The following is a 22,234-nucleotide window of genomic DNA, read 5'->3' as shown; positions in this document are numbered from 1 at the left end:
GGTCTTCATACTTGCACAGCCTATATCCATAAAGCCTTTCCTCCAGCTCCTTTACATTCTTTTTAATCTGCTCATATAATTAAACATTTTCTTCATGTCCTCTCATCTCTAGTCTACGATTATACCGTATTCATCTTGCCTTTTGTAATCTCTCACTTTCTGAAGAGTGCTCACTCTTTCTCCTCTGACCCATGGCTGTGAGCTTTTCATAACGAGGGAATGCTTTGTTCTTCTGCAACATTAACCTTACTTGCAGATTGTCAAAAATGTAAAGATCATGTCCAATGTTATCTGCTCTGCTCATGGCTAAGCACTGAGCACTAGGCAAACAAAGGCAGTCATTAGTGAATATAAACATATACACGCGACTCCAGTAAAGGCAAATGAGTCTGCATTATACTGCTGCTCATTTTGGTAAAGCAGTGATGTGATACCTACTCTGGAACATGGTATTATAATTTAGGGTGTCAGGGGATATTGGGAAGATTTAAAAAAAAAAAACTAAAATAAAAAATAAAGATTTGTTTTAGTGTACCAGAACACTCACTCACAGCCTAAGCCTGAAGAATGGATTATACTTCATTAAAGGAAGCTGGAGGAAAAGTTGAGCTTCCGTCTGGATCTGTTCTTCATGATAAACAGACATTTAATTCTGTGCACCTAGTAGACTCTCAGGCATAGACCTGACCCCAGGGGTCCACAGCAGTGGCAAATTACAGGTCTGGTGTTCAATTTCCTGTAGATGCTTCTGAGCGACAGGCAAACCCATCAGCTGTGATTGGTGATTATGACACATGGAAACACAATTTTTATTCAAGTTCTGCCTTTTGAGAGGAAAATCTGTATGTTAAAGAATAAAATCACCTCAGTAAAAGCAGGGAAATGGAAATGGAAAGCCTTCACATTGTCCAAAGCACAAAATGTTGCTAAGCAATGATATCCCTAAAGCAAAGCTGTTAAGCATGATGATCTTGAAATCTATAAACTTCTATATGAATTTAGATATCTATTCAGATATGGGAATAAGTTCAACCCCCGCCCCAAATAGGTAACTGGTATTATTAGTATTACCTATAATACTGTAACTATTCTTTAAACATGTCTTAATTAGTCATCTGTTGTTCTCAAAGCAGGATGTGGTTGACACTGAGATAGTGAGCATTTCATTGCTTGTCCTTCACTGTTCTGGGTAGAGCATTAGCTTCTTCCAAAGGAGGTCTGCTGCTGACTCAGTAAAAACTCACATTTTTTTTTTTATTAGATATTTTCTTTATTTACATGTAAATTTCTCCATTCCCAGTTTCCCCTCCAAAAAATAAACAAACAAAAACAACAAAAACAAACCCCTGTTGCCTTCCCCCTCCCCATGCCTGCCACCCCACCCTCTCCCACTTATTGGCCCTGGCATTCCCCTACACTGGGGCACAGAACTTTCACAGGGCCGAGCTCCTCTCCTCCTATTGATGATCAAATTGCAATCCTCTACTATACACATACTGCCAGAACAATCAGACCCCTCCATGTGCAGTCCTTGGTTGGTGATTGAGAGCCTGGGAGCTCTGAGGGTACTAGTTAGTTCATATTGTTGTTCGTCCTAAGGTGCTGCAAACCCCTCAGCTCCATTGGTCTTTTCTCTAACTCCTTCACTGGGGACCCTGTACTCACATGTATTCAGGTACTTGAGCTTCATGAACATTTGAGCTTCATGAACATATTATTTTTTCACTAAATTTGGAACTTTTTTTCATATTTTCTGAAAAATAGTCATACTTCTTCAAAGAGTCTGAGTACCTATTTTAGACTATTTAAAATCCCACACTTCCCTACTATTCTATTTTGTGTATGGGTGTTTTGTCTGCGTATATGTGTATCATGTGCTCTGGTGGCCTTGAGGGCCATACGTCCTGGGACTGGAGTCACAGTTGTGAGCCATCAAGCAGGTACTAGGAATTAAACCTAGGTCCTTTGGGAGAACAACCCACACTCTTAACTGCTGAGCCATCTTTTTTGCCCTTCCCTTAATATATTTTTATTCTTGCTTCTTTTTGGATAGTTTATATTACTTTGTCTTCTGCAGGATTACTTTCTCTTTATGTAACTATGGTATGGTAAAAATGTGTATGGTGGTGGTGGTGGTGGTGGTGGTGGTGGTGGTGGTGGTGGTGTATGTGTGTGTGTGTAGTGCCCCACATAGGAAGTTAGAGCACAACTTTCAGTGGCTGGTTTTCACCTTTCACCTTGTTTTGAGGTGGAGGCTTGCTTATTCTGATGATTCTCAGCATATACCAGGGTAGCAGACCCACAGATATCTGGGTGATTCTACTGTCTTCACCTTGTGTCTAGCCTGGGGTTTATGGGGATTACATATGGGGATTAGATACTTACTACCACATCTGGGTTTCATGTGGACTCTGGGAAATCCTGTGGTTATCAAGCTTAATTTCACCTACCGAGCCATCTCCGTAGCCTGCAGTAATAGCTTTTAATATATGTGGTGATGTGAATATGCTTGGCCTATGGGCAGTGGGAAGATACGGTCTTGTAGGAATAGGTGTGGCCTTGTTTGGAGGAAGTGTGCCACTAAGTCAGCCTGCAGGGAGCCTTGCTTTTCACCATGATGATAATGACTGAACCTCTGTAACTATAAGCCAGTAGCATTAAATGTTTGCCTTTATAAGAGTTGCCTTGGTCATGGTGTCTCTTCATAGCAATAGAACACTGACTAAGACAATACCCTTGACTATTGTTGTTTTTAGGTAGTTATAACTCTGAGTAATTTCAGAATTTTGTTCTGTTGCTTCATTTTTTTCATCTTTATGAGTAATGCTTCCTTTGGCATGTCTTGTAAGTTTTGATGGATCTATAGGCATGTGTGTTTGATATTGAACACAGTAGTGTTCTTATAGACATTATCTGTGCTTCTTTTTCTATCATACAGTTAAGTCACTTGAACAAGTTTTGGCCCTCTGAGGTTTCCTTTTACATTTTGTTCAGTTAACATGTCACAGCTTTTAATCTTTGGTTTATTTTTAACAGTGTTATATTTCAGATAGACCCTCCCTAGTCATGAGGATTACCTGCACTAAAAACCCTTGCACTAAAAGCCAGGAGCTGTCTTTGCACTGTTCAGCTGCAGAGCTTGTTGCAGGCTGTGCAGGATGTCTTCATCTTTTTTCTGTTGCTAGATGAAATATTTAAAGTTAGGTTTTTAAGGGGGGGGGGAGAGAGAGAGAGAGAGAGAGAGAGAGAGCAATTTAAGTCAAAGTTTTAGAGGCACGTTCCAACAGGCCCTGGTTGAATATATTTGAAAAATGTTAAACATGTACTGTACACATACAAAAATTATTTTCTTGTCACTATGTACTAAACAGCTATTTCCATAGTATTTACATTGTGTTGAGTGAAAGGAATCTGCAGGTGTTTTAAAGCATGTAAAAATATGCACATAAGCTTGTGCATATCTCATACCATTTTATGTAGTGAGTGCGCATCTGAGGACTTTGATATTAGTGTGATTTTTGGACTCAATCCTCTGAGATGCAAAGGACAGTTGGTGCATATTTTAGAGTTATTAAAATTGTTTAATTTAAAAATTGATACCATTTTGCCACCCCAGAGCTTCTGATTTCTTGATAACTGATATCAACAGTGGAATGGTATAAAGTATGAAGTATAATGCATGTACAATTATGTATTTCTAATGTGTACATAGGCAAATACAATGCTGAGATAAAGAAGCCCAGGAGTGGGGCTGGGGCTATAGCTTGGTGTTTAAATGCTTATATCCCTAGAACCAGGTAAAGCCAGGCATGGTAGTGTGTTGCCAACAGAAGCATTCAGATGCTGGTGGGTCAGCTGGATTGGTATGCTCACCCAGCAGAGAACAAGTCTCTCTCCATCACAGTGGAGGCTGTGACTGACAGCAGATGTTGTCCTCACTTCCACACATGTGCTGTAGTGTACATGTCTGTACACGCACTCATCATACACACAAACACATACAAAGATAAACATAAAATAATAAAAGCAAACACACTTTTTAAATAAACCAAGGAGCATCTGTAGTCTGTCCAATCTCATGTCCCATGGCGCTATAGCGTGACGGAACCGTAGACAGTGCATGGAATCGGTAGTATGACAGCTCCCGTCAAATGGGACAGAGACAGGCGATAGAGTCTGCTCATCTTTGAATTGGGTTAGGGAGATTGAAATAAGTTTTGAATATATTTGGGAAGTAAGCTATGGACTGTATGTTCTGACTGGAGGGAAGAGGAAAACATGATCTTTAGGCCTCTAGCTAGAATTCAGTATGGGTAGTGCAGCCAGTGAGACCTCTCACATGCATTAATCTGAAATAGGACATGCAGAGTTCCAGCATTTTCTCCCGTGGTTGATCTGTATGAGACAATGTTATAATATACTTTTGTTTGGTTGGTTTTTTGTTGTTTTGTTTTGTTTTGTTTTTGAGACAAGGTTTCCCTGTGTAGCCCTGGCTGTCCTGGAACTCACTCTGTAGACTAGGCTGGCCTTGAAGTTAGAAATCTGCTTGCCTCTGCCTCCCAAGTGCTGAGAATAAAGGCGTGCGCCACCACTGCCCGGCTATAATATACTTTTAGTCTTTTATATGTACCCATTACACAAAATGTCAGAAACCAGTAAATAATGGCATTGACCAATTCTCTGTTGATAGGAGAAAAAAACGTATACAAACACACACGCTTACGTGTATACATATGAGGGAGAGGAGAGGATATTATGTATAAAATCATTTTATATGGAAGATGACCTTGAATGTCTGATTTTTGTGCCCTTATCTCCTGGGTGCTGGGATTATAGACATATACCACCTCACTTGGTTTATACAATGTTTGAGAGCCAGCTCAGGGCTTCAAAGACACTGAACACTGAGTTACAGCCACAGCTCAGGGGAAAAAATAAACATATATAAAAACACTCATATATCTCAGTGTCAGATAACTGTGAAGACCAGAGTTTAGATCAAAACACATTATAAAAGGGTGTGGCAGCTACCTATAATCCCAACACAAGGAAACCAGAGAAGAGATCACCCAACATGTTGGCTGGCCAGACTAGCTGAAGCATTATTCATCTCTGTGTTCAGAGAAAAGCCCTGCCTCCATACATACAGTGGACAGGGATCAAGGAAGATACCTGATATTAAGCTCAGGCCTTGACGTGCACACAAATGCACCCTTGCCCCACATGCGCTCACGCACATGTGCACAAACATGCATACATGCATGTATGTCACACAGTCATATACAAAAATGTTTTTAAAATTTAAAGAAAACATGGGCAGTATCTCAAGTTTCTGTCTACTCATTGGCAGTGTGTCTGTGTCCTCATTTTTTCCAAAAGGAATACCCATGACATTTGCCCCAGCTGTTGCCCTATAAGGATTACTAGAGAATATACAGGCTAGAAAAAAATTTAATGCAGTTTGATGCCATATGTCAGGGGTACTGGAAGTGGCGGTGCAGGTGCAATGGAGTAGGTCTGCCTTCCATAATCCCACAGGATTGCCCCATGCCCACCTCGTGAGCTGAAGACACCCTGCTTTTAATGGTCTCCTTACAATTAATATGCCAACAGCATGATGCTGTTTGGTCTTTATTTGTACTTCAATGTATTTGAGGTTTCATATCTGAAATTTTTTATGAACCTTTGTTGTTACAGGCTTTGCTGTCAGTACATGATACTGTGGCTCAAAAGACTTATGATCCTGTGTTGCCTCCTGTGCCTGACGATATTGATGATGAGGAAGACTCTGTGAAAATAATCCGCCTGGTCAAAAATAGAGAGCCCCTGGTGAGACTGGTCTGCATTTCATCTTCAGACATGAGTAAATCTCACAGGGAGCCAAATCAGATGAGCTTAAAGTATTTATAGTTCTCTTTAAGATATGCTTCTTCTGAGCCCCTACACCTTAAAAATAAATAGGACATCTGCAGTCAGAGGCTATTACTTAGAATGACTAAGAAAAATCCAAATAAAATAATAAGTATTCTATTGCTTTTTAATAGTAGTAACCTTGAAATATAACCTATTGACATGTGTAAGAGAAAATTTAACATATAGCCAAGTATGCCTGATTAGAAATTAAATGATGCAGTTGAAAATGGTGCCCTGGGCTCTTCTGGTAATGAAGAGAAATTAACCTGGCATCTAACATTTGACAATATAAATAGAACTGTTTATTTTGGCATTAGAATTCCTGTGGTGTTGAACTGCAGCAAGGGACCTGGGACTGGTGGAATAATGCCCCATTTGTACCCAGAGAAGTCATGTCCTAATTCCCAGAGCCCTGGGTAGGCCCTGTTAGATCTCAGGAAAAACAAAACAAAACAAAACAACCCAGATTATCCAAAGGGATATTTTGTTTTCATGATGTATGTGTGTTTCACACATATTCTTGGTGCATTTATCTTCAGGGACTGGAGGTACAGCTGGTTGTGAGCCACCTTGTGGGTTCTGGGAATTGAATCTGGGTGTTCTATAAGAGTACCCCATACTTTTAATAACTAAGGCATTTCTCTTATATCATGAGATATAAGGACAAAATAAAATGAGCAAGTATTCTAAAAGTAAAGCAATCTAAGATGGATAGTTTAAAGAAAAAAAAATGTTTTGCATGAGTTGGAAGAGATTTAAGATCTTGTGAATCTTTAATTGTGCTGAAGCACTACGTGGCATGTAGCTTGAGTTTTGTACATTCTAAGGAATATCCAAAGGACAGTTGGTATGCCCTTGGCCTCTCCCTTTTTGTAGTAGTCTCTAGTTGTTCCAGGTAAGAATTATTTCACACCTCTGTTTTACAACTGACTTCACAAATCTTCCCACAAATGCCTTTTTTCTTCTCCCACCATTTTTTTTTTTTTTTTTTAATTTGAAAGGGTGCTACCATTAAAAAAGATGAGCAGACCGGAGCAATCATTGTGGCCCGAATCATGCGGGGCGGAGCTGCAGATAGAAGTGGTGAGAGCGTCTTTACTCATTGAATAAGAACAAATTGTGTTGTGTTCTGAGAATAATTAAGTCTTTTGATCCAATATAGCAGAACCAAGAACAAGATGTTTCTCACTATGTTGAAATGTAGACACTATACAAATAAATGATAGACAAATCTCCCTCTGTGGTCTTAGCTTATACAGTCTTCCCAAGTTTTCTCCACAGTACTGATGTCTAACCTATGACCTTGGCCATTCTAAGTCGAGTGTTTCTACCACAGAGATAGAGCCCTCACCTACAAAGTTATATTATGACCCATTTTACTCCTTCTGATACATACTAGTCAGTGCATGCGATTTTTTTTTTTAAGATTTATTTTATATATGTAAGTGCACTGTTGCTGTCTTCAGACACACCAGAAGAGGGCATCAGAACCCATTACAGATGGTTGTGAGCCACTATGTGGCTGCTGGGAATTGAATTCAGGACCTTTGGAAGAGCAGTCAGTGCTCTTAACTGCTGAGCCATCTCTCCAGCCCTAGTGCATGCAATTTTTAAAATGAATTTGCAAATTTTAGGTACTGGGAGAATGGCTTAATTAGAAAAATGTTTGTTGTACAAGTGTTAGGACCAGGTTTAATCAACAACATACACATTAAAATCCAAGAATGGTGAAATGTGCTTATCATCCCAGCTCTGGGGAGTTCTAGAGGCCAACCAGTGTAACCAGATCTTGGTGTGTTCCAGGCCAGTGGGAGGTCCATTCTCAAAAACAAGATTGTTTTCCTCTTAAGTGATGATACCAGATTTGACCACTGGTCTTTGTACATACATGTAAACATGATGTGCAAGACATGTACACAGCCCTACCACATAGAAATAGTAAATAATAAAAATAAATTACTTTCTAAGGTATCAGTCATTAGCATTTCTAGATAGAGACCAACGTCCTGTTATCTGCTTGTCATCATTAGAGACATGCAGAATGGAAGCATGTGAGGTATGAAAGCCTCCTTTTGCCACTGAAGTCTCTTTGAGGAATGGCTGCCAGTTGAATGTTGGGAGCAGTCACAAGTCCCAGTGTTGTGGCTCTGCTCACTTACTGGGTTTGTATTTGTCAGGTCTTATTCACGTGGGCGATGAGCTGAGGGAAGTGAATGGGATCCCAGTGGAAGATAAGAGGCCTGAGGAAATAATACAGATTTTGGTAAGCTGTTTCCCTTTTGTAAATCTTAGGTTTCTCAGCCTGATTTGCGTTCCACCCTTCAGATTCAGAGTACCGCTCACATACTTAGAAATGACAGTATGCTCCTTTACAAAGTGAATGTAGGCAGAAGTACTGACCGGCTGATGCGCCTTGCGGGTGTAATGAGGTTAGAATAACTGAGGAGTTTCTGGTCAGTGTGAACATGGCGTCTGAACTGCTGGTACGAGGCTCTTTCTGCCCCACTCTCATAGTGCCAAAACTTGAATGAAACTGTTTTAGGCATAGGAATTGTTAAGTCTTAAGTTCAGGCGTAAGGTAAAAATGCAAACCTATAGCAATAGAAAGATGACTGAGTTCCTCCACAGAGGTCTTCATAAATGTCCACCCACTAAGAGGTCTCGGTCGGAGGCAATCAGCAAATATCTGTGGGTCGCTGAATTACTGTTTTAATTAAGTGGGAATAGACATTCAGTCTGCCTTTTAATCTTTCAATGGATTTGCTATGCGCACTGTTTATCTTACGACCAGAACGAATATTAACCTGACTGCGCTTAGTTGCTTTTCTGATGCATATTGCTGCCAAGTGAAACTCACCCATATTCGTCACCACAGGCAGTACAGTATCTGGAATCAGGCTTTTATTTCATCAATTATGGATACTAATGCTTAATGCCAGGATCTCATCTTTGTGTCATCTGTTCTGGTCAGTAACTATTGCACTCATTTCAAGCCTCGTTCATACCGTGTACCTGTGTCTGTTTTGACATAATGTAACGTGGATGGCAGTAGATGTATTGATACCTTAAGTGCACAGGTTATAAAAGTGTAAATGTGATCTTGAGCTGACTTGATACACTTTAGAGCTTTCTCATGTTTTTAGAATTTCTACAAACTTAGTTTTCTGGCTTCTTCTAAGAATACCAAGACAATAAATTCCTAGATGTGTTTAGCTCTCTGTCTATTGTATGTTCTCCTTACCTTTTTTTTGATCCCTGATACCAGAGTCAATCCCAGGGAGCAATTACATTTAAGATAATACCCAGCACCAAAGAGGAAACACCTTCTAAAGAAGGCAAGGTGAGTCTTTAAAATATTGTTTGGATGGGTGATTTAATGTTACTTTTTTCAACTAATATATATCTGCTTTGAAAATGACCATTTCTTAAGTCTAAGTTGTAAGTATGCAGACACATTTACCTCTCCCGTTTTTCCTTCCCTCCCAGATATTTATCAGAGCCCTCTTTGACTATGATCCTAAGGAGGACAAGGCAATCCCCTGTAAAGAGGCAGGGCTGTCTTTCAGGAAGGGCGACATTCTTCAGATTATGAGCCAAGATGATGTGACATGGTGGCAGGCTAAGCATGAAGGAGATGCCAACCCCAGAGCAGGCCTGATCCCCTCCAAGCCCTTCCAGGAACGGTGAGCCATCAGCACAATGCACTGACCTTTCTTCAAATGACTTTCTGTTTTCTGCAGAGTATCATTCTAGCACAGTCCTGATAACAATGAGCTGCAAACCCTGTCTGAGAATCTGTTATCACTTGGGTTTGGATTTGGAGCTCTGTTCTGTCTAACTATATGAATAATGACCAGAAGTCATATGGCAATATCAGGTCCTCTTGGGGTTCTGTTGTGAAACCAGCAGACACTCGCACATTAATATCTGGGGGTGTGTTTCAGGAAAAGATGGAAAAGCGAAGACTCCTTTCAGGAAAGGTGGGGTAATTTAAAATAGTGGATTTAGTTAATTTGAAGAGATTGTCTTGAGTTTTTTTCAAGATCATCCTTACAAATTTTATATTTTGGTGCTGTGTTAACCTTGAACCTGGGCTGAAAGTTCATGGGCACATTGTTGACCTTTTCTTCCCTCAGGAGACTGGCTCTCAGACGACCAGAAATAGTAGTTCAGCCTCTGAAACTTTCCAGCAGGAAATCATGTAAGTTTGTTAATAAGAATGCACAGTGACCTGATCCCGCTGTTGGTTTTTGACTGTTAAAGCAGGTGCTCTGGGGAGGAGGGGTCATGGTATCCTGCAGTAGCTCTTGGACCAGTATTTCTCAGAAACCCAACACAGAAGTAATTCACAGTAATGTGATAGCTTTACAAGAAAAAAATGTGGTAAGTTGTTCATTGTAATGTGCGACTCACTGTCTGAGACAGTCATCAATAACTTCCAGTGCTTACAAAGTGCATAAATAGAGCCTACAGAACAATGCTGCTCCCTCACCCCAAACCAAGGAGTTTGGGGTAAATATTTCTCAGTAAAAATTAATGACAAGCAAAATAAGACTATCATTTTCCTGGGCACCAAAGCGTTTATGCCTAAGAACAACCACGCTTCTTAATTCCTTTTTATCTGTGAATCACAACTGTGAACTTCACACCATGTGCCAAGAGTTCCCACTAGACCAGACGGAAGAAAATGAGAGGAAGAAGAAGGATTGTATACAACTCCGGAAGAACGGAGGGCTTGGGACATTTTTCTCTTGTAGTTCATCTTTCCCTCTGCTTTTCTTTATTTCCCCCTCTCACTCCCTCAGGCTTTCATCTCATATACTTCATCTCTATAAGTGTTCCATGTGTCTGGGCATTTTAAGAGAAAAAAAAAAAAACAGACCTCCCCCCTTTAAAAAAATTATACAGATTGCATGTTAAAAAGTGAAAGGAACAAATAAATGGCCCTGAAATTTTATCCCAACATCTGTTTTTAGTATTGCTGCATTTTTCACATCTCCTCTTATTTCCTTCGGCTTGTAGACACTTAAAGCCCAGGAATCACGTAGTAGGGAAGCCAAACTACAGCTGAGAGTAAATCCCAAACCAGAGTGGGGCATACACCGCTGAATCAAAGCCTGCTTGCTTTGCTGCTGTTCAGTCTGGGTGGGGGGAAGACTCTCTCCTCCTAATACACATGGACTTCTGGGAGGTCAGGAGGCCTGGAACTCAATGCTGCATTGTTTCTAAGTGTGCGGACGTTTAATACTTAGCTCTTCCCTCTGTGAAGAACTGACCCTGGACATTGGTTGGTGTGGTTGGAATATATTCAGTGCTTTTTAGATGAAATATGCCACTAAACAGTGAGAAATGAGACTAGACTCAAATTTGAAAATACACTCAGCTTTGAACTGTAGTCAGCTTAGAACCATGTCATTTGAAGTAGTTAGGAATTGTCACCTATTTTGAAAATGTACTAAGAATATGTTTCTTCAAAGAAACATATGATGGGTGGTTGTGAGCCACCGTGTGGTTGCTGGGATTTGAACTCAGGACCTTCTGAAGAGCAGTTGTTTCTCTTACCCGCTGAGCCATCTCATCAGCTCAGGGATAGCTTTTTAATTGCTCTCTCAACTTGGTATAGATGTGTGTGGATTTGAGTGTGTGTGTGTGTATGTGTGTGTATGTATGTGTGTCTATGGAGAGTGTTAGTGTAAACATGAGATGTAATGGAGGCCTTTTAATTCATTGTTTGGCATCATTTAATTTTATGTTAATATTTAAATATTTGGATCTGATAAGTATTTATTTCAAGAGGTGTATTTACAAAATTATTATCTTAATTTATTTGTTTGGTTGGTTGATTTTGGTTTTGCGTCCCATTCACATACTCCAGGAGCATACGTGTGTGGTAGAGTACTTGCCCAGCTCTCAGCCTGGGCTTCCAGTCTCAGTCCTACAGAACAAGAAAGAAGTGGAAGTGAGTTCACTTCCTGTCCTTTTTCTTTCTTCTCTTTCATCTTTTCCCTCCCCCACAATTCTTGGGTCTCACAATATGGCCAGTGTAGCATCAATCTCGTGGGCTTTCCATCTCAGTCTCCCCAGTGTTGCAATTAAGGCTAGTGTTCTGAATTTCCCTCCTTTTGTACCTTGATTTTTATTCACCAAGAGATGTGTTATTCACTAAGAGATAGGAAAATCTGCCCAAAATTATCCAAATTATCCATCACCATCTATTTAAAAATAGCATTTCTCAGAGAGAATAGGTCTCTGTGAATCTTGAGGAGAGCCTGTATCTTTTATTCTCCAAGATTGAAGCTCTGCTTGAAATTCCTGTGGCCATTGTCTACAGAAATGGTTCCTTTAGCTCTGTATTTAGAAACATGTTAAACTCTATTGTTCTTTTTTCTCCATGTAGTACTTTGTTAGAACTGTCTGTTCATATGATGAGGAGAGCTTTAGAATGAGAAACCCCCATTGTCACAATCTTTTCCACATTATAGGACCTTTCTATGAAGAAAAATAGAAATTTGATAGAAATGATATTAAATGCTCAAAGAAAAGTAATTGATGATGTCAGTGAATATGTGCTGCTCTTGCAGGGGACCAGATTTGGTTCTGAGCATACCCTGCAGCTCACAGCCTCTTATACCAGTATCAGTAGATCCCACATGTTCTTCTTGGACACCCACAGACATGAACACAGGCATACACACATACACAAAAATTGATCTTTTAGAAAAGGAACCTTAGAAGTAGTGATTTGTAACTTTATGAAAAAATACAATCAGGAGACAAGAATTTTGAGCTAGGGTCCTGTGTAACCCTATCTGGATTTAGACTTTCTCTGCAGCCAAGGATAATCTTGAAGTCCTGATCTCCTGCCTCCACTTTCTGAGTGCTGGGAATATAGGTGTGCAGTACCACATGATTACTTTAGGAAGTGTGGGCATGGAACCCAGGGTGATATGCATGCTACAAAACACTCTACTCACTGAGCTATATCCACAGTTCCTTTTTTTTTTTTTTAATACCTAAAATTTTAAGTACACTTGAGACCCAGGGAAGTACATCATACATTGAAGTATTAAATATCCCTGTGTAATGACATATTAATTCACTTTGTTATCTCTTATTACTGTGTGATTTCTTATGGCACTGTAGTTTTACTCCTTATTTGGTCCTAAGTTTATCATAATCACTGGAAAAATTCATGGAAGATAATTCTAGAACCTCACAATGACTTGGTTAGTATTAAAATGGAATACAAAAGAAGACAAATTCTAGTCATGTTATCTTTATGTTTGTCTCTGTGCTAAACTCTTGTTCTGAGTGCCAATGAAAATAAAATGTAACTTTATGAAAAATACATATTAATACTGATGAGCTCTCCAGGCTTTGAAAGTAGCATTTCTGTACAAGGTACTAAGTGTTGTGAGGGACATTTAACAACCAAGAGATATCAATAGTATCCAGAAAGCAGGCTTCTTAAACAAGAGTGTCTGCTTCTTAACCATTCCTGAAACCTAATAACTTTTTCAATGAAAGTATTGGAAGCTTGATTCAGGGATCCATCCCCTCTCTGCCTCCTCCCCATTTTCAAAAATAGTTTATACAATAAAATCTATATAGAAAACTTCCCACTGTTTGTTATAAAGCTCTGTACTGGTAACATAGACAGAAGGCCAGAGCTAGATGTCCAGTGGGCCTTCTTTGATACGACTTGCTTTACAGCTAGATGTCCAGTGGGCCTTCTTTGATATGACTTGCTTTACAGCTAGATGTCCAGTGGGCCTTCTTTGATACGACTTGCTTTGGGTTGTTACATCCAAGAGGCCACAGCTTAAGTCCTCGATCTCTGTGAGTGTCTCTGGTAGCACATGGAAGTGGTTGATGGTAGAGTCTTGGCAGCCTGCAGTTCTTCTGTTGGCATAATTTATTTTGTGCTTCATTTGCATGTGTAAGTATAATATATCAACTCCTTTTACTCACATGCAGGCCCAGGCTATGAATGGAACCCAGGACCTTGTGTTTGCAAGCCAGTGCTCTGCCATTGAGCTATATCCCCATATCTCAATTTGTTTTGTAAAAAGAACTAACAAGTTTCTTTATTTGAAATATTGTTAATTTCCTTTCTTTTGAAACATAGTCATGTTAGCTAATAATGGTCCTCCTAATTGTATCCAAATATAAATCAAATTTAGTTATCTATGGTCTTTATAAAGGATAAATAGGAAAATCTTTTCTTCACATAGAGTATTTTACATCAGAATATAAAAGTATGGTTTCTATTTCTAGTACCTAATTTCCCTTTGCAGGTATCAAAGTATAAATACCTCAACAGTTCTCATACAGCAAACTAGATAATATTAATTTAAACTCTTCACTTTAAAAAATAGCTCTATGGAATTCTTAGCATAAGATAAACGTGCAAAATTTTTGACATCAGGCTGGGCAGTGGTGGCACACGCCTTTAATCCCAGCACTTGGGAGGCAGAGGCAGGTGGATTTCTGAGTTCGAGGCCAGCCTGGTCTACAGAGTGAGTTCCAGGACAGCCAGAGCTACACAGAGCAACCCTGTCTCGAAAAAAAAAAATTGTATATCTAAAACTTAATCAAGCATTTTCTTAATGCTGGTGGCATTTGTTATGAATAGAAACACAGTTTTAAATAGTGCCTGTCAGAGGCTAGAGAGATTAGTCAGCAGTTAGCGTAGAGGCACCAAGTCCAGTTCCCACACCTAGGTCAGGAAGCTCCCTAACCGTATCTAAAGCTGAAGAAGAGTCTGGGTCGACATCATTTGTATTTCACTGATGGATGTGTTTCCGTCTATGTAATGGGGTTAAACGTCCTGTCCTCATGGAGTTGTCCGAAGATTAAATTGCTTACCCTAGCTTTCTTCTGAGATCAGTATATTTTTCTCCTTTTTCAATCCTGTTAGTTGTAAAGGAATCCTTTGGTTTTTTTCACATGAGATTTATTAAGCACAAACTTGCTGTTGGATATATATGTCTAGTTTTACTGTGCTGAAAAAATCAGAGCATCCTTCTGAATAACTGTATGGAGAAATACTCTTATAAATTTAAGACCTCTTATTGGAATATGAAATAAGAATGCTATATGTAACATAAAATGCTTATTGTGAGTTGATTGTTGCCATCTCAATTTTTTGTTTATATCTGTAGCCTTAATCATCTGATTACTATGATGTTAAAATCTTTAGCCAGGGCTATAATATTCAACTTATCCTATTATTGCTGGCAAAAAACAAACAGGATTTAGCAATCTACTTTATAATAATTCATAAGATTTTGACAGGAATTGTTGTTGTTGTTGTTGTTGTTGTATTTCTTCATTGGATGAGGTAGGGTCTTGGTATCTAGCCCCGGCCTGGTTCTTACTCTGTTGCCCAAGCTGGCCTCAGTCTGCTGAATAATGGATTACAGGTGTGTCTTAGCATGCACAGTACAGTGGTGCTCAAGTTGTGCTGGATGATCTTCATAAGCACCAATGCCTAGTGTTGCTAATTCTGACCATACTGCTTATTCTTTGTCTTTGGATCATTTGTTTTGGATGCATTTAGCATTTTAGAACTACTGATAGATATGCATAAATCGTAACTTGGGTAGTTCATCGTCAGAGACTGAATAATAATCTTTGCCTATTATATTTGAAAACAGTGGTCAAATAGAGCCGCCCCAGTGTTGTGGCTCAGTGGTGCTCACTTTCCCTGAGGTACTTTCTGGGTTTGCTGCTCTTTATAGCTTTGAGGGGTTTTCATCCCTCTTAATTGCTCTATATAACCATGTTGTGAGATATGTTACACCTTGACTCAGGGTGAGCTTTGCTTGGTGTATGTTGCCAATACATTTTCCAATCTTTCCTGAAGAATAGTCTCCTGGTGAGTCTTTTAAGTTGCTACGTAATTACTAGTTCATGAATACAGGCTTCTTTTTAAAAAAGGACTTTTTGTTGTGGTTCCTCAAAATCTAAAGACAAACCTGGCATGGTGGCACATGCCTATACATGCACAACTTGGAAGGCAGGGATAACAGGACCCTTGCAAGCACAAGATTAATTTGCTCTACCTAATGAGTTCCAAGGCTATGTAGCAAGACTCAATATCAAAATAAAAATAATACTTCCATATCATCCGTCATACCATTTGTTGGCCACATATCTAAATGAATGAAGGACTATGCCAACAGGATGACTTATTGGGTAATGGAGCTTGCCATACAAGTCTGAAAACCTGATTTTGATTTTGATTTTGATCCCCAGGACCCACAGAAAAGTGGAAAGAGAGATTCAGTTTCAGAGTTGTCTTCTGTCTTCTACATGTGCGCACACAATAATAATAAAAATGATTTGCGAAAGAATAACACTTACCATAAAGATAGCTTGTATACCCATGTTGATGATAGTACTATTTATGGTAGCCACATTATGGATTCAGTCTAGACTTCCATCTACAAATGCGTGGGAAAAGGAAATGTGATGCGTGCTTTACAGAGGTCTTTACTAAGTTATAAAGAAGAAAATGATGTCATTTGCTGGAAAAAAAAGATAGAATGGCATATCATGGTATAAAGTGAGATAAACCTCTTGACAAAAACAAATACAGCATTTATTTTCCCAGGTAGAAGTTAGGGGAAACAAAATGGTAAACTAAAGGAGAGGAGCATATATGAGATGTGGGTGGGAACAAGGGAAAATCTACAGTGAGTAATGGGGGAACATGATTGACCTGCAGCATAAGAACGTGGGAAATGCCATCATTAACTTCTTTACAGTTGACATCTGGAAGTAAAGAGACCCAAACAGTGCCATGTGCCAATAACCCCAGCACGAGAGAGGCAGTACCATGTGCCTGTAACCCCAGCACGTGAGAGGCGTGCCATGTGCCTGTAACCCCAGCACATGAGAGGCGTGCCATGTGCCTATAACCCCAGTACGTGAGAGGCGTGCCATGTGCCTATAACCCCAGTACGTGAGAGGCAGTGCCATGTGCCTATAACCCCAGTACGTGAGAGGCGTGTCATGTGCCTATAACCCCAGCACGTGAGAGGCGTGCCATATGCCTATAACCCCAGTACGTGAGAGGCGTGCCATATGCCTATAACCCCAGTACGTGAGAGGCGTGCCATGTGCCTATAACCCCAGTACGTGAGAGGCGTGCCATGTGCCTATAACCCCAGTACGTGAGAGGCGTGTCATGTGCCTATAACGCCAGCACGTGAGAGGAGAGGCAGAAGCAAAAGAATCACACTACATTGTCGACTAGCCTGGTCTACAGAGTGATCTATAGTCCAGCCAGGGCTACACCATTACATGTGACAAGTAAAGTAAAAAACAAAAACAAAAAAATAATAAACTATCTTCCATGAATCAGTGATAATTGACTTGTCAGGATACTGTTGGAATCACAGAATGCATAGACATTTTTAGGCAAGCTTACTTGTTTCTGAGATCTTTTCTGCATTTGACTGTTTTCTTTCCTCGAAGCTTTTTCAACATATTGAAAGTGTTGATTTATAAGTTAACCAATCTATTAAAAGAAATAAAATTTCCTTTTTCAAGGTGTTATTTTGAATAAAAATGTTTTTTTTCCCTAGTTATTTTTTTCCATTTGGCCACTCTGTCTGTACTAAAATGAATATATTCTGCACATATAGACTACAGCACAGTCTAAAACTGTATTTACTGACCAATCATTTTGAAATGTCTAAATATATGTGTTTTCCCTCCCCTGGCTTTTCTAAGATGAGGAAGCAGTTGAATGTGGTAGGTAGAGTTTATTTCAGTTCTTTTCTACCTGGATTTCTCGACCTTCATGATATTTTCTGGGGTTTTTTTTGTGGGTTTTGTTTTGTTTTGTTTTGTTTTTTTTAACCATCTTCTTTTTTATTTTCTTTATGCTTCTCAGAGGAACTTAAAGGTACATGTATAAAAGTTTCCCCATGTGGTTAACAATTTTATTTAGTGAGTAGTAGCGTAGGGTTAGACATGTCAAGCAATTGTGGCAGAATGGTCATCATGAGTACAAACTCATGGTTAAACTTTGTTTTGTAAGAGATATAATTTTTTCTTCACAAAAAACTACCTAATGAATAATCTCAGTTTACACAGTGTGTGTGTATCCCTGTCACTACTCTCAAATAAAGGTAAATGAGAAAAACAAGGTTGTCCATGCTTTCTGTGTGGTGACAGGCAGGCGTCCTGTCCCCCTCAGAGCCTTGGTATCTGCATAGTCTATTCCAGGGGCATGTTTCTATGAATGCTGTAGGACAAATGACTGTTTCACTGATTTGAAATAGTGTAGCTCAGAACTCGCCCAATTCCTCCAAACAGCAGCACACTCTTTAACTTAAAGTGGTATTTTTTTTTATTTTTTTATTTTTTTTTTTATGAAAAGACAATATTATTTCTTTCTCCCTTCCCAACTTGGGGTCAGCATACCTATCAGCAAGGGTATATTCTAGTCTCACCTTTCTGTCTATTCCAGTCAGCCAAAGTAAATGCTATATTTTACATATTATCAAAGAGCTAATTTATAAAAGTAAATTTACTTTGGGAGTCAACTGGTGTAATTTTCTTTACTGTGAAAATGCAAACATTTCAGATAATTAAAAAAATCATTTTCTTTGGAACTATATCAAGGAACCTCCGAAGAAGGTTGGAAAAAAAAAAAAGGCAACCCTACATGAGGTCTTCAAAATATCCTAACTTAAATAGAAAACAAAATGTTTTCTGAGTGCGATCCATGGCAGGGCAGCTCCATGCTGTGCATTCCGTGGCTGCCCTAGTGATGGACAGTTGGCGTCTGTGCTAGGCTCCTAACCGTTCTGCTTTGTTTCCTGACCGCCTGTTCTGTTGGCTTTTGCCTTCTCCCCAGAAGACGCCGGACATGATGGTAACAACAGCGGAGCCTACATAGGTGAGCAGTTGTTCCGGGAAGAAGATGTCTTTGCTTTCTTCAACATAATTATATTATTTCCTTTTTCATGCTCCGACACTCAAGCGAGCAGGCACCTTGTACGATAGGCTCAGAGGGTTACATACAGTAGTTTTTACAGTGCCCTGTAGGAATTATGCAGGAAGCATTCCAGACAGCTATGTAAATGGTTATATGCTTTTGATTAAGGATGAACACACACTCTGGTAGTGTTAAAACTTTTGTTCAGTAGCATTTTCTGAAGTTTCATAAACAATTCATAGTTTTCCAGGGTTGTTCAAAGCTATGAATAAATTTCTTTCTGTTAGATAACTTCTTGCTTACATTTTCTTATGATTTATTATTTCCACAGCTGTATAGTTAACCATATAGTTAAACCTTATTAGTCTCTGATGTATGGTTTGAGAAATGCTTTCTAGTTTGGAGATGCTGGGGGACATTGTAAACAGGAGCAAAGTTGTCTAGAAACCATTAAGGGCAACAAGACTCTCTCCCTCTGTTTCTGTCTTAGCCTTCAACACCCTTGCTTTGCTTCTACAACAAGTTCTAACCTCAGCAGTTAGAGGGGAGCATGTGGGCACACGGGGTGAGCACCGACATTCCAGCCTCCTCATAACATTAACACTCTCATGCATGGTTTCTGAAGAAGTGGGGCCAGTGCTGTACTAGGTGCTATGCATTTATATCATCTCTAGTGCATTGAGGTTGGGGTATCCCATCCATTCTGTGACAACTAGACTTAAGGCCCTAGGAAGCATACGGTACTCGCCTAAGAACCAAAAGATGCAATTAATGCCTCTGGATTCATCCCATATATTTATAAAGACAACTATGGCCTGCTTCCCAGCTGCCTTCGGAGTTTTTGTTTTGTCTTGTAAAACATAACAGAAATCCTAAAACACACAGTATTCTCATTTCACGTCATCTGGCAAACTAAAATTTTAGTTTTCTTGTCTACTATCACCCAAATGTACATGAGTCTAATATTTGGAGGGTTAGAGAAGGGTTCTGCTATCTCTTTATTTCAGAGCTATATGTCCAATACTCTGTGGACTGAGAACTCCTCTTTCACCCTTGAAATCCCTAGTGGCTTTACACAGTAAGCTTTTACACCTGTAAACCTAAGATCAGGCCCATGGTTCTAACCAGGCTTTGCTTGGTGGTTCTTTGCAGCCTAGTGGCTGGGGTCTGTCTGATGTGTGGGGAGATTAGCTGGGTGAGCTCATTTGTTAATGTGTTTCTGTGTATGCAAGTGTGGAGTGTATGTGTATGTATGTGCTTGTATGTGTATGCACTTCTGGGTCTCTTCATGTGAAAGCCAGAGAGCAGCATTAGCTTAAACATATTTTCAGTCACTCTCCAACTTACTTTTTGAGACAGGGTTTCACACTGAACATGGAGATCACTGAGTAGACTATTGTTAGCTGGCCAAGTCCCAGAGACATGCCTACCTCTGCTTGCTAACCCAGTTCTAGGAATATAAACACACACTGCCATACCTGGCTTTTTACATAGGTTGAGGATCAGAACTCAGGTCTTCTACCTATTGAGCCCTTTCCCTGGACCTTTGTGTGGTCTTTGGCCTCCAAGACACTTCCCAAAGAGTGTTCTCCGGGCCTCTGACTGCACCAAGAGCATCTGAGAGCATTCCTACAGTTAAAGCCTATTTTTTTTATTAGATGTTTTCTTTATTTACATTTCAAATGTTCTCCCCTTTCCTCCTTTCCCCTTGAAAACCCCGTATCCTCTCCCTCCTCCCCATGCTCACCAACCCACCCATTCCCACTTCCTGACCCTGGCATTCCCCTACACTGGCACATAGAGCCTTCACAGGACCAAGGGCCTCTCCTCACACTGATGATTGACAAGGCCATCCTCTGCTACACATGCAGCTGGAGCCATGAGTCCCACCATGTGTACTCTTTGGTTGGTGGTTTAGTCCATGGGAGCTCTAAGGATACTGGTTAATTCATATTTTTGTCCCTCCTATGGGGCTGCAAACCCCTTCAGCTCCTTGGCTCCTTTCTCTAGCTCCTACATTAGGAACCCTGTGCTCAGTCCAGTGATTGGCTGCAAGCTTCACCTCTGTGTTTGTCAGGTACTAGTCAGGGCCTCTCAGGAGATAGCTAAACCAGGCTTCTGTCAGCAAGCACTTGTTGGCATCCACAATGTCTGGGTTTGGTGACTATATATGGTATGGATCCCCAGGTGGGACAGTCTCTAGATGGTCATTCTTTCAGTCTCTGATCCACAGTTTGTCTCTATAAATCCTTCCATGAGTAATCTGTTCCACCTTCTAAGGAGGACCGAAGTATCCACACATTGGCCTTCCTTCTTGAGTTTCATGTGGTTTGAGAATTGTATTTTGAGTATTCCGAGCTTCTGGACTAATGTCCACTTATCGGTAAGTGCATACCATGTGTGTTCTTTTGTGATTGGGTTACCACACTCAGGATGATGTTTTGTATTTCTATCCATTTGCTTTTGAATTTCATGAATTCATTGTTTTTAATAGGTAAGTAGTACTCCATTGTATAAATGCACCACATTTTCTGTATCCATTCCTCTGTTGAGGGATAGCTGGGTTCTTTCCAACCTCTGGCTATTATAAATGAGGCTGCTATGAACAGTGGAGCATGTGTCCTTATTACATGTTGGAGAATCTTCTAGGTATATGCCCAGGTAATACTATGTCCAATTTTCTGAGGAACTGCCGAACTGATTTCCAGAGAGATTGTACCAGCTTGCAATCCCACCAGCAATGATTTCTTTCTCCACAACCTCACCAGCATCTGTTGTCACCTGAGTTTTGTTTTGTTTTGTTTTGTTTTTTTGTTTTTTTTTAATTAGATATTTTCCTTATTTACATGTCATATGATTTCTCCTTTCCCAGTTTCCCCTCAAAAAAAAAAACCAAACAAAAACAAACAAACAAACAAAAAAACCAACAAGAACAAATCCCTGTTCCCTTCCCCCAGCCCCTGCTCTCCACAACCACTCCCTCCAGCTTAGTGGCCCTGGCATTCCCCTACACTGGAGCACAGAACCTTCACAGGGCCAAAGGCTTCTCCTCTCCTTGATGATCACCTTGGCCATCCTCGTCTATACACATGCTACTAGAGTCATCAGTCCCGCCATGTGTACACCTTGGTTGGTGGTTTAGTCCCTAGGAGCTCGGAGGGTACTAGTTTGTTCATATTGTTGTTTGTCCTAAGGGGCTGCAAACCTTTCAGCTCCTTGGGTCCTTTCTCTAACTCCTTCATTGGGGATGTTGTACTCAGTTCAATGGATGGCTGTGAGCTTCTACTTCTGTATTGGTCAGGTACTGTCAGAGCCTCTCAGGAGATAGCTATATCAGGCTAGAGTGCCCTTCCTTCAGTCTCTGCT

General features: G+C 40.0%; 1 protein-coding gene across 3 annotated transcripts in view; it reads left to right on the top strand.

Annotated features, from left to right (window-relative positions):
- The window catches only part of Mpp7 (membrane palmitoylated protein 7), a 261,478-nt gene that overhangs the window by 168,258 nt on the left and 70,986 nt on the right, over positions 1–22,234 (top strand). For all 3 annotated transcript variants that reach the window (XM_031364935.1, XM_031364936.1, XM_031364937.1), the window contains exons 6-11: positions 5,698–5,829; positions 6,915–6,996; positions 8,091–8,176; positions 9,179–9,253; positions 9,400–9,596; positions 10,050–10,114. In XM_031364935.1, the coding sequence (XP_031220795.1) occupies positions 5,698–5,829; positions 6,915–6,996; positions 8,091–8,176; positions 9,179–9,253; positions 9,400–9,596; positions 10,050–10,114 (637 nt within the window). The remainder of the gene's footprint in view (positions 1–5,697; positions 5,830–6,914; positions 6,997–8,090; positions 8,177–9,178; positions 9,254–9,399; positions 9,597–10,049; positions 10,115–22,234) is intronic.

This window comes from Mastomys coucha, unplaced genomic scaffold, assembly GCF_008632895.1.
Source record: "Mastomys coucha isolate ucsf_1 unplaced genomic scaffold, UCSF_Mcou_1 pScaffold13, whole genome shotgun sequence".
NCBI classification, from domain to species: Eukaryota; Metazoa; Chordata; class Mammalia; order Rodentia; family Muridae; genus Mastomys; species Mastomys coucha.
This window is presented reverse-complemented; position numbering and strand designations above follow the sequence as displayed.